The sequence below is a fragment of the Oncorhynchus nerka genome, linkage group LG5 (genome assembly GCF_034236695.1).
Source record: "Oncorhynchus nerka isolate Pitt River linkage group LG5, Oner_Uvic_2.0, whole genome shotgun sequence".
NCBI classification, from domain to species: domain Eukaryota; kingdom Metazoa; phylum Chordata; class Actinopteri; order Salmoniformes; family Salmonidae; genus Oncorhynchus; species Oncorhynchus nerka.
The window spans coordinates 57025825-57037955 of record NC_088400.1 but is presented as its reverse complement, the minus strand read 5'-3'; the positions used below and the strand labels follow the sequence as shown (position 1 = coordinate 57037955).

The following is a 12131-nucleotide window of genomic DNA, read 5'->3' as shown; positions in this document are numbered from 1 at the left end:
TGGGTTTGGCGAATGCCAGGAGAATGCCACTTGCCCCAATGAATAGTGCCAACTGAACAGTTTGGTGGAGGAGGGATAATGGTCTGGGGCTGTTTTTCATGGTTTGTGCTTGGCCCCCTTCCAGTGAAGGGAAATATTAACCCTACAGCATACAATGACATTCTAGATGACATTTTTTGCTTCCATTATGTACAGATCCTTGCGACATGGGGCCGTACATTATAATGCTGAAACATGAGGTGATGGCGTAAGATGAACATCAAGACAATGGGCCTCAGGATCTTGTCACATCTCTGTGCATTCAAATTGCCATCGATAAAATGTAATGGTGTTCGTTGTCCATAGTTTATGCATGTCCATACCATAACCCCAAGCGCCACAATGGGGCACACTGTTTACAACGTTGACATCAGCTAACCGCCCCCCAACCTGACACCATACACAAGGTCTGTGGTTGGACATACTGCCAAATTCTCTAAAACATTCAATTCTCTGGCAACAGCTCTGGTGGATATTATTGCAGTCAGCATGCCAATTGCACTCTCCTTCAAGACTTCAAACATCTGTGGCATTGTGTTGTGTGAAAAAACTGCTCATTTTAGAGTGGCCTTTTATTTTTCCCCAGCGCAAGTTTTTTTGTTGTTGTTGTTTTTTTCACCTTTATTTAACCAGGTAGGCTGGTTGAGAACAAGTTCTCATTTACAACTGTGACCTGGCCAGGATTAAGCAAAGCAGTTTGACACATACAACAACACAGAGTTACACATGGAATAAACAAACATACAGTCAATAATACAGTAGAAAAAATGATATATACAGTGTGTGCAAATGAGGTAAGATAAGGGAGGTAAGGCAATAAATAGGCCATGGTGTCGAAGTAATTACAATATACCAATAAAACACTGGAGTGATAGATGTGCAGATGATGAATGTGCAAGTAGAGATACTGGGGTGCAAAGGAGCAAGATAAAGAAATAAATACAGTATGGGGAGGAGGTAGTTGGACGGGCTATTTACAGATGGGCTGTGTACAGGTGCAGTGATCTGTGAGCTGCTCAGACAGCTGGTGCTTAAAGCTAGTGAGGGAGATATGAGTCTCCAGCTTCAGTGATTTTTGCAGTTCGCTACAGCCATTGGCAGCAGAGAACTGGAAGGAAAGGCGGCTAAAGGAGGAATTGGCTTTGGGGGTGACCAGTGAGATATACCTGCTGGAGCGTGTGCTATGGGTGGGTGCTGCTAGGGTGAGCTGAGATAAGGCTTTACCGAGCAAAGGCTTGTAGATGACCTTGAGCCAGTGGGTTTGGCGACGAGTATGAAGCGAGGGCCAGCCAACGAGAGCGTACAGGTCGCAGTGGTGGGTAGTATATGGGGCTTTGGTGACAAAACGGATGGCACTGTGATAGACTGCATCCAATTTGTTGAGTAGAGTGTTGGAGGCTATTTTGTAGATGACTTCGCCGAAGTTGAGGATCGGTAGGATGGTCAGTTTTACGAGGGTATGTTTGGCAGCATGAGTGAAGGATGCTTTGTTGCGAAATAGGAAGCCGATTCTACATTTAATTTTGGATTGGAGATGCTTAATGTGAGTCTGGAAGGAGAGTTTACACTCTAGCCAGACACCTAGGTATTTGTAGTTGTCCACATATTCTAAGTCAGAACCGTCCAGAGTAGTGATGCTGGACGGGCAGGCAGGTGTGGGCAGCGATCGGTTGAAGAGCATGCATTTAGTTTTACTTGCATTTAAGAGCAGTTGGAGGCCACGGAAGGAGAGTTGAAAGGCATTGAAGGTCGTCTGGAGGTTACTTAACACAGTGTCCAAAGAAGGGCCAGAAGTATACAGAATGGTGTCGTCTGCTTAGAAGTGGATCAGAGAATCACCAGCAGCAAGAGCGACATCATTGATGTATACAGAGAAGAGAGTCTGCCCGAGAATTGAACCCTGTGGCACCCCCATAGAGACTGCCAGAGGTCCGGACAACAGGCCCTCCGATTTGACACACTGAACTGTATCAGAAAAGTAGTTGGTGAACCAGGCGAGGCAGTCATTTGAGAAACCAAGGCTGTTGAGTCTGCCGATAAGAATGTGGTGATTGACAGAGTCGAAAGCCTTGGCCAGGTCAATGAATACGGCTGCACAGTAATGTATCTTATCGATGGCGGTTAGGATATCGTTTAGGACCTTGAGCGTGGCTGAGGTGCATGCATGACCAGCTCTGAAACCAGATTGCATAATGGAGAAGGTATGGTGGGATTCGAAATGGTCAGTAATCTGTTTATTAACTTGGCTTTCGAAGACCTTAGAAAGGTAGGGTAGGATAGATATAGGTCTGTAGCAGTTTGGGTCTAGAGTGTCTCCCCCTTTGAAGAGGGGGATGATCGCGGCAGCTTTCCAATCTTTGGTAATTTCAGACGATATGAAAGAGAGGTTGAACAGGCTAGTAATAGGGGTTGCAACAATTATGGCAGATCATTTTAGAAAGAGAGGGTCCAGATTGTCTAGCCCGGGTGATTTGTAGGGGTCCAGATTTTGCGACTCTTTCAGAACATCAGCTATCTGGATTTGGGTGAAGGAGAAATGGGGAGGCTTGGGCGAGTTGCTGTGGGGGGTGCAGGGCAGTTGACCGGGGTAGGGGTAGCCAGGTGGAAAGCATGGCCAGCCATAGAAAAATGCTTATTGAAATTCTCAATTATAGTGGATTTATCGGTGGTGACAGTTTCCTAGCCTCAGAGCAGTGGGCAGCTGGGAGGAGGTGCTCTTATTCTCCAGGGACTTTACAGCGTCCTATAACTTTTTGAAAAAGCTAGTCTTAGCTTTCCTAAATGCCTGTGTATATTGGTTCCTAACTTCCCTGAAAAGTTGCATATCACGGGGGCTATTCGATGCTAATGCAGTACGTCACAGGATGTTTTTGTGCTGGTCAAGGGCAGTCAGGTCTGGAGTGAACCAAGGGCTATATCTGTTCCTGGTTCAATTTGATTTGAATAGGGCATGCTTATTTAAGATGGTGAGGAAGGCACTTTTAAAGAATAACCAGGCATCCTCTACTGACAGGATGAGGTTAATATCCTTTCAGGATACCCTGTCCAGGTCGATTGCACCTGTGTAATGATCATACTGTTTAATCAGTTTCTTGATATGACACACCTGTCAGGTGGATGAATTATCTTGCCAAATGAGAAATGCTCACAAACAGGGATGTAAACAAATTTGTGCACAAAATTAGAGAGAAATAAGCTTTTTTGTGCATATGGTACATTTCTGGGATCTTTTATTTCAGCTCATGAAACATGGGACCAGCACTTTAGTTAGTTAGTATGTGATATGATAGAAATTCATATGATTTATATGTTTAAAGTAATGGTAAGATAATGACAATGATTTATATGTTTACAGTAATGATAAGATAATGACAAAAAATATTCCACCCTGAAACCATATAATTGTATGAAATTTATTACAATCATAAAACTATAATCTGATGATGTGTGTAGTTTTAGTCAGAATTAGAACAAGGACATTTTGTTCCTTTTTAGTATGTAAGCAGGGTGCAAGTGGGGAAACAAATGATAAGAGGAGCTATTGACAGACAAGTTGTAATACTGTGTTCCTTACAGGAAATTCTGTCTCCACCCGTGGAGGGGAGAAACTGTTAGGCTTGCAGAAAATTATGAAACATGTTGCAGATTAAACAATGCATCTGTGTAGAGGAAAAACACCGACTGTCTGAGCAAGGCGTAGCTTAAGATTTGAACTTGTTTGTATGTGTTATAAAGACTGGGTTTGTATGATGGACTTCAGAGTGCTCTCGTGAATAAATGTTTTGACTATTGTAAGCTGGGAAATCTGTCTGTTTCATTTAACCTTACAAACTCTGGGTTGCAGACTGAGTAGATTAATTGACGTTTATGAACATTGATAACGAAATTCTCATAACAATATGTTAGTTAGCCATGTTATGAATACAAAGCATCTGCTGTTGACATCACAATACGATTTAAAAACATTAGTTAGCTCCAAAAATGGTTTGTAACTTTGGCTGCATGCTGACAGTGCATTTAGCCATCCTGTGGCTAGCCACACTACAACCTTCATTTTACCAGGTTCCCGTAAGCAATTGTAATGACAGTCCACCACAACATACCAGAGAGTCTCCTGATTAGCAAGGGATAGTCTGTGTTTAACTTAATTGCATATTAAAATCACAGTTTGAGGTCATTGTGAGGGAATTTTGAGAGTTGTTAGGCGAAATTGGTTTTCCTGGGAAGGTTGCAATATTAACCAAGGAGGGCAGGGATTAGCGAAGGGTCTCCCTCAGTTTTTTATGTGACCACATTTTCCAAAAACTCTTAAATATCTACTCTGAATTAAGATGGAAAGGTGTCTGCAGAAGAATGGGGTGTTAGCCACAGTATGACATGACCCCTTGAGTTTGTAAACATCTCTTTTGGTTATTGAACTACAGTAAATTAAGTGGATTTTCACCCATTAAAATAATAACAGAATGACATTATGCGTCCCTGATCTGAACAACACAGAAATGCATAATTATGTGTGACATGATAGACAACCATATAACGCCACCCCTTGGTATACACAAACTACCTCTGGCTCAGAACTTTTTCTTTCTCAATTTCTTGTTTTCCACCTAATCACTACATCTTAGAGTACACGGAAAAAATATGTCATTGCATTTATTTGCAAGAATGACCTACAACATATGCTTGTGTAGGACAGGGTTTCTCAAATTCAGTAGTGTGGCCCTTCATGGGTGCACGTTTTGTTTTTTTCCCTAACACTACATAGCTGTTTCAAATAACGAACTCATCATCAAGTTTTGATAAATTGCATCAAAAACATGCACCCAGTGGACAGGTTTCTAATGTTTTAGAGCAGGGGTGTCAAACTCATTCCACCGAGGGCTGAGTGTCTGCGGGTTATTTCCTTTCAATTAAGACCTAGAAAACCAGGTGAGGGGAGTTCCTTACTAATTAGTGACCTTAATTCATCAATCAAGTACAAGGGCGCAGCAAAAACCCAGAGACCCTCTGCCCTCCGTGGAATGATTTTGAGATGTGTTTTAGAGGCTACTGAGTCAGAGGAGGCTGGTGGGAGGAGCTTTTGGAAGACGGGTATCAAACATATTACACATATGGAAACCACATTTGACTCCATTCCATCGATTCCATTCCAGCCATCACAATGAGCCCATCCTCCTATAGCTCCTATCACCAGCCTCCTCTGCTACTGATGCCACAATAAACATTCTTACACACACCAAGTACTAAGATCGATCTCAGTCTAAGGAGATGCACTTTCTAGTGTTAGAAATTATTTTTGAGTTTAGGACCTGCATACAAATATGGTCTCTTTTTTTTGTTTTCTTGAGTAAGGCAGTTCCAAAATGCAGGTGTTTCAGCCTAGCTCATTGCCTTCTGTGGTGATGGGGCAAGCCAACAGTAAATATGCAGCGCTGTGCAGTGATTGGCTCAGTGTTCTGTCACTCATGGGGATACTACGTCACCGCCAGGTCTAAGGGTAGAGCTCGAAAATTTAAGCCCCTTGGATGCTGCCATAGAGTTACATTAGAAGTGCCCATCAAAGAAGGTCACTGGCCACAGATTAAATGACGTAAAATCACATTATGTCTACAGTAGCTTTGATTGGACTGATCATGTCAACATCATACTTTCTAAATCTTAGCTAGCAGTCATCATCATGAATGAAGTTGACAATCTACTGGTAAAATCCTTTTTAATCCTTGTCATATGAAGATAGAAAATGTAGAGAAATTATAGATAAAACATATCGGTGCTCACCGGCCATTGGACATAAACATTACACAACCAGTTGGAAACCGGAAATTCAACAATGAGTGGCTAACTGCAAGCGTTGCAAAGCAATCATTAGCCTGCTATTCAGTGCAGTGGCTGTGTGGTCCCAAGTCTAAGATTAAGGGTCTATTTTCCTAGTTTAAAATGGTTAACATTCAACATTGCTGTCAATGAAGCACGATTTGTGCTCAAAACAACTTAACGCTGAACTGCAAAATCTGACTTTAGTGAGTTCAAGACAACTGGGAACTCGGGGAAAAACAAGCTACGACTGGGAAAATACGTTTTGAACTTTCATCCAACTCGGAATTGTAAATCAGCAACTCTGGTCTCTTTCTAGAGCTACGACCTGAAAATCACCGACGATATCATGATTCAACCTTTTTTTTTCAGTTCCCAGTTGTATTGAAAGCACCATAAATCCAGAGAATGAATTGTATGCAAATGCATAAATAATGTAATATGCCAGGGAGATATCTATACTGTAGCTAAGAAAGTAATACTAAGTGTATGTTGTGTAGTAAGCTGTTAGTAGCCTACCCTAATTTGTGGTCTATTTTCACCTCTTAATTTCACTTACTGTTCTGACTTGGTGGTGCACATGTAGCCTATAACCTGTTTTTGAGAAATGTATTGTCTGCTTATATGCCTCCTTTATTTATCCTGCAGTTCTGACTTGAAGTACAGGGAGAACACTGTAAGAACGGCCCATGTTTTGAATTCTGTCGCTGTACATTTCCACAAGTGCTGAACAAATAGTTTTGACTAAAACATTTTTTGCCCCACTGAGATTTACATGCTAAAATCGTTAATGGGCATTTTTTTAGGGGTTGATTATTTTAGTTTTTTATTGTAAGGGAAAATCAAGTCGGAAATTTCAAAGTGGAAAAAGTACAAACTTCAGAAGCCTTTTTAAACCTAGAATACACTACAAGTGTTCTCTTGCAACAGAGTGATGAAATTAAGATACTAAAACTGTATCTGCTCTCCTCTATCTGCTCTCGGATTTATGATCTACTGACAGTTTTGTCATTGCCCAGAATATAAGTGTGTTGTTCGACCTGGCTAGGACCAATCACTAAATTATCTGGATAGGTGAAAATGAATTGATTTTACCAATTGTGCTATGCCAGACCAGTTTGTAACATTTTGTAGTTAGATTGTATCTGCTTCTGTACATTCTGATTTATCCATGCGCTCTGAGATGCATTGCTCTGGCCTCACTGACTGTGTGCAGGCTTTGCAGTAGAACACGGAGTTATGATGCTACCGTAGACGTGGTAGCGATACCGAACGCATTGTATCGCTTTAGCTTCCTGTCTAAACGTTTTTTTTAGTAACACCAGCAAACATGCTGGACTTTGCGATATTTGCAGTGACTTTTGTCATCATTCTGGTCGGCGCAGTCCTCTATTTGTATCCAGTAAGTCAATGCCTTTGTTTATATTAGCCAATATTTGCAACATCGTATATCCACCATGTCATTACTAGCTAACGTTACTTGTAAAGCTGCAAACTTTGTGCAGTTTTACAGTGACATGACAGTTAAAAAAAATTCCTGGACATTTTATGCATCTACCTCTAGCACCCAAATGTTTCAGCAGTTTAAGTGAATTGTGGAGTGGACAAATATTGTTTTCAAAGCTCAAGTTTTTAGAGGTTACTGCCATAGACTTAGAATATGTAAACTGCACAGAATTTATTGTCATGTTTAATTTATGTCTCTCTTGAAACTGAAAGAAACATGCTTGATTCATTTTTTTATCAAGTCATCAAGACGTGCTTCTGGTATACCAGGTCTCAACCCTACCGAAGAGAAGTGAGTAGACTATGACCAAATATGTTTTACAACTTTCTAAGTACTGTTTCTCTTTAGAACTCCACACTTGATCTCAGCCCATATTTATAAGCGTCACTGTAGGAGTACTGATCCAGGATCAGATCCCCCCTGTCTATTCATCTCCATATAAAAGGCTAAACTGATCCTGGATCAGCACTCATACACTGAGAAGTTTTCTGAATACGGGCCCTGGCCTGACCTAGTTTCCTATTGGTTTATTCGTCTCATTCTCTTAATCTAGGGATGGAAATCTGCAAGACATAGTGAACCGAGGCAGTCTGCATGAGTTCCTGGCTAGTCTACATGGACAGTTTGGTCCTGTGGCATCCTTCTGGTTTGGAGGACGCCCTGTGGTCAGCTTGGGTTCAGTGGACCAGCTACGGCAGCACATCAACCCCAACAGGACTAGTGAGTACTGGGGAGGGAGGGAAACTATTGGGAGGAAAGGGAAACAGGTGCTCTGTCCCTACTAACATCAAATCAACGTTTATTTGTCACGTGCGCCGAATACAACAGTGAAATGCTTACTTAAGGCTCTAGCCAATAGTGCAAAAAATGTATTAGGTGAACAATGGGTAAGTAAAGAAATAAAAACAACAGTAAAAATACAGTGAAAAACAGTAGCGAGGCTATATACAGTACCAAGACTATAAAAGTAGCGAGGTTACATACAGACACCGGTTAGTCGGGCCACTTAAAATTCATGCTTAAAAGATTGCACCATTCTAAGTAGAATGTGGGTATAGATAGACATTGTAACAGATTCAGGTGATTTCCGTTATACATGTACAGTGTTGTTTTGAAATAAAGAAACAGTAACACTGTGACATCTTCTATCCTTACTTGTAGCGGACTCATTTGAGACAATGCTGAAGTCGTTGCTAGGTTACCAGTCAGGAACGGGTGGAGGGGCCACAGAGGCTGTAATGAGGAAGAAGTTGTATGAGAGTGCCGTCAACAACACCCTGGAGAAAAACTTTCCAATGCTGCTGAAGGTTTGCCTCTTACACAATGGCTCATTTGGCAGTTTTTAATATTTGGCTGTAGCATTCTGCAATACTTTCTTCTGTTTTTGTGTATTCATTAGTATTTGTTTACTCCAAAAGCTTGTTGTGCTCACTTCCCTGGAATGTTATAGTTCGGTAGCCTAGTGGTTAGTGTTGGGCCAGTAACCGGAAGGTTGCTGGATCGAATCACTGAGCTGATAAGGTAAAAATATGTTGTTCTGACCCTGAGCAAGGCACTTGCCCACTGTTCCCCGGGGGCCGTGGACGTCGATTAAGGCAGCCCCCTTCGACTCTCTGATTCAGAGGGGTTGGGTTAAATGCGGAAGACACATTTCAGTTGGACAACTGACTAAGTATCCCCCTTTCCCATTGACACACGCTCTCTGTCTCCCTCCCCCTTTGTCCTGTTCTAGTTGGTGGAGGAGTTAGTGGGGAAGTGGCAGTCTTTCCCTAAGGACCAGCACACACCCCTCTGTGCCCATTTGCTAGGATTGGCCATGAAGGCTGTCACTCAACTCGCTCTGGGTGACCGTTTCCGGAATGATGCTGAAGTCATCGGCTTCCGAAAGAACCATGAGGCAGTGAGTGAGCAGTCACATTTAAAGTCACCGTTTCTGGTGAAAAGATGCCCATTATGACCGGTGTTTGCAGATTTTCACAGATAATTCCCTTTACTTGTCAGATCTGGTCGGAGATCGGAAAAGGCTATTTGGACGGTTCCATGGAGAAGAGCTCCATCAGAAAGGAGCACTATGAGAGCGGTGAGTGAGAACTAGTTCACTGCTATGGATCATATGTGTTACTTGTACATCTCAGCATACACTTCTTTATAGAATGTATCTGAAATAGAAAAGAGATGTGTATACATTTTCTGTCCTCATGCTAAGTACATTGTTTGTTTACAGCGCTGGCAGAAATGGAAACAGTGCTGATGTCTGTGGCTAAAGACAGGAAAGGACAAAGGAGCCAGACAGCGTTTGTAGACACTCTTCTCCAGTCCAACCTCACAGAGAGACAGGTGATGCACAGATTCTTTGATTATAAGGAGAACAGGCTCATTGAGGCAGAGCATAGAGCCTCCTGTTGCTGTTACTCACGTGTAGAGGAAAATAAAACTTCCTTCCTGCTTTTGTTTTAATGAACGCTTGTTTTCATTGTTTCTCTTTTGTAGGTGATGGAGGACAGCATGGTATTCACACTGGCAGGTTGTGTCATCACAGCTAATTGTGAGTACTAGTAATAAATAGATTATGCCTATCTACGCCAGAACTTGCGGCTTTTATGGTGTAGCCAATCGTCAATTTTTTCTGAGAGAATAAAATCATACATTTGCTTAGTATTCTGTCAGAAAATCTCTCTCACAAAGAGTTGATGTTTCTCTTTGTGGTTGTAATATTTCCCAAGTGTGCATCTGGGCAGTACACTTCCTGTCCACATCAGAGGAAGTTCAGGAGAAGCTGCATCAGGAGCTGGAGGATGTTCTGGGCTCTGAGCCTGTTTCTCTGGATAAGATCCCACAGCTCAGGTGACCTCTGACAGCCAAATAACATAAACAATGTGATGCAGTGTAACAGAGGTGTTTCAGATCCACTCTTGCATGACGTGTACCTTATATGAGACCTGAAGACTGGTGTAGCTTCCTGAGCTAATGCCTAAGCTAACAGGGGCTAATATAACACCTGGGTTCGAACCCTGGTCGGTCACAGCAGAAGGGGCATGTATCCTCATGGTAGCATGTCTTCAAGGTATGTTTATAGATACATTTTATCATGCTTATCAAATGCATCTTCTATACTATAGGTATTTTCAGCAGGTTTTGAACGAGACTGTGCGGACAGCCAAACTGACGCCCATCGCAGCCCGGCTCCAGGAAAATGAAGGGAAAGTCGATCAGCACATTATTCCTAAAGAGGTATCTTATTCTCCTCTAACCAACTTAGTCAATTTATTATCCACATCTCATTATCACAATCAGCAAGTGCTTATAGATTTAAAATGTTTGTTTTGTTGTTTAAAGTGAATAATTAAAACACTTTATTCCTATGTTTTTTTTTTAGACACTGGTGATCTATGCCCTTGGGGTAGTCCTACAGGATGCAGACACCTGGAGCCGTCCCTACAAGTCTGTTCATATGTATTTTCCTTTGAACCTTTTGCCATCTAAAGAGGCATTTTTTGCTGGATTTTTTGGTATCAAGTTTGAATTCCTGCACTTTGTACATCTAGGTTTGACCCAGACCGATTCACAGAAGATTCAGCCAGGAAAAGCTTCTCTCTGCTTGGATTCTCAGGGAACCAGGCCTGTCCTGAGCTGAGGTAACGGGGATGGGAAAGGATAGTGGCGTGCACTTGAGATTAACCAAGGGGCTAGGGCATTTACTAGTTGTAATTGCACAGGAGCAACTTGTTATACAGTTTTACCATATTTCTTCTATAATATCAAATGAAAGGAAATGGAGGGAGTGTCACTACCAGGCAAAGAAGAATGTGGGCTTGTTACTAACTTTTTATACCACCATTTCACCACATTTCAGGTTTGCGTACACAGTGGCCACTGTCGTCCTCAGCACTGTAGTGCGCCAACTGAAGCTGCATCAGGTGAAGGGACAGGTGGTAGAGGCCAGATCTGAGCTTGTGTCCACACCTAAAGATGACACATGGATCACTGTGAGCAGAAGAAGCTAACTAACAGTGGACAAACTCCATCTGTGGGAGAGGAACTGTGTTAATTGGGAAGGTACTTGTCAGTTAGCTTAGATTCTAGACCGAGTGGAACTGTTTAAAAAGCTGTAAACATGAGCTTAGTAGGGCTACTTGTCAGTCAGCTCTTGAACATGGTTTTGATTAGCTAAAGTCATTGCCAATGGTGACTCGGTTATTTGAGCTACCACCTGAAGTAGCTTTTTGTCCCCCCACATTTCAATATGAGGATCAGTAGCTATCTTTTCAAGCTACATGATAATTTATGTATTGTCTTAAACCATGCCTTAAACCAAATGCTGCACAAGCGATGGCTATTTTATCTCCACTCTTGGACTTCTGCACAACATTCCAGCTGAACTGCCTTCCAAAACACGTGGTCCCAACTCCCCCAGATACATGACATTTTAGACAGTTCATTTTTTAATAAAGTTTACACTAATCGTGTGTTGGGATAGGAATATAATATTTTGCACATTTGTTGCAGCCCCTCTGTTGTGAGCATATCCTGCCACTGTCAAGACGTCTAGGCTGTTATTGTCAACAAGTGCTCACTTTGTATCTGCGGTGTCTCTGGTTCAATTCCCAGCCCTGTTTCCATTGTATCGCTACATTAGCTTTAATTGTTTAAAATAAAAAATAATATCCGTAACTTCTGGATTTATTAACAGCCTTTTTCCAGGTGGTATTGTTTCCTTTCAAAACAGACTCTTGGGGTTTGTAATAATTTACACCAGTCACAATGTAAATTG

At 41.9% G+C, this 12131-nt stretch overlaps 1 protein-coding gene across 1 annotated transcript; it reads left to right on the top strand.

Annotated features, from left to right (window-relative positions):
- Nucleotides 1-7076: 7076 nt before the first annotated feature.
- Nucleotides 7077-12052, top strand: LOC115129695 (cytochrome P450 20A1). The gene is made up of 13 exons (XM_029660337.2): nucleotides 7077-7255; nucleotides 7602-7651; nucleotides 7914-8080; nucleotides 8522-8667; nucleotides 9093-9260; nucleotides 9362-9440; nucleotides 9585-9697; nucleotides 9851-9905; nucleotides 10084-10204; nucleotides 10480-10591; nucleotides 10737-10801; nucleotides 10906-10995; nucleotides 11214-12052. The coding sequence occupies exons 1-13, from the start codon at nucleotides 7184-7186 to the stop codon at nucleotides 11362-11364; spliced, it is 1389 nt and encodes a 462-aa protein (XP_029516197.1). The 5' UTR covers nucleotides 7077-7183; the 3' UTR covers nucleotides 11365-12052.
- The last annotated feature ends 79 nt before the right edge of the window (nucleotides 12053-12131 follow it).

Coding starts and splice junctions, on each gene's coding strand:
- LOC115129695 (XM_029660337.2), top strand. CDS start 7,184: ATGCTGGACTTTGCGATATTTGCAGTGACTTTTGTCATCATTCTGGTC. Junction 7,652..7,913: donor CTCAACCCTACCGAAGAGAA/GTGAGTAGACTA, acceptor CTCTTAATCTAG/GGATGGAAATCTGCAAGACA. Junction 8,081..8,521: donor CATCAACCCCAACAGGACTA/GTGAGTACTGGG, acceptor CCTTACTTGTAG/CGGACTCATTTGAGACAATG.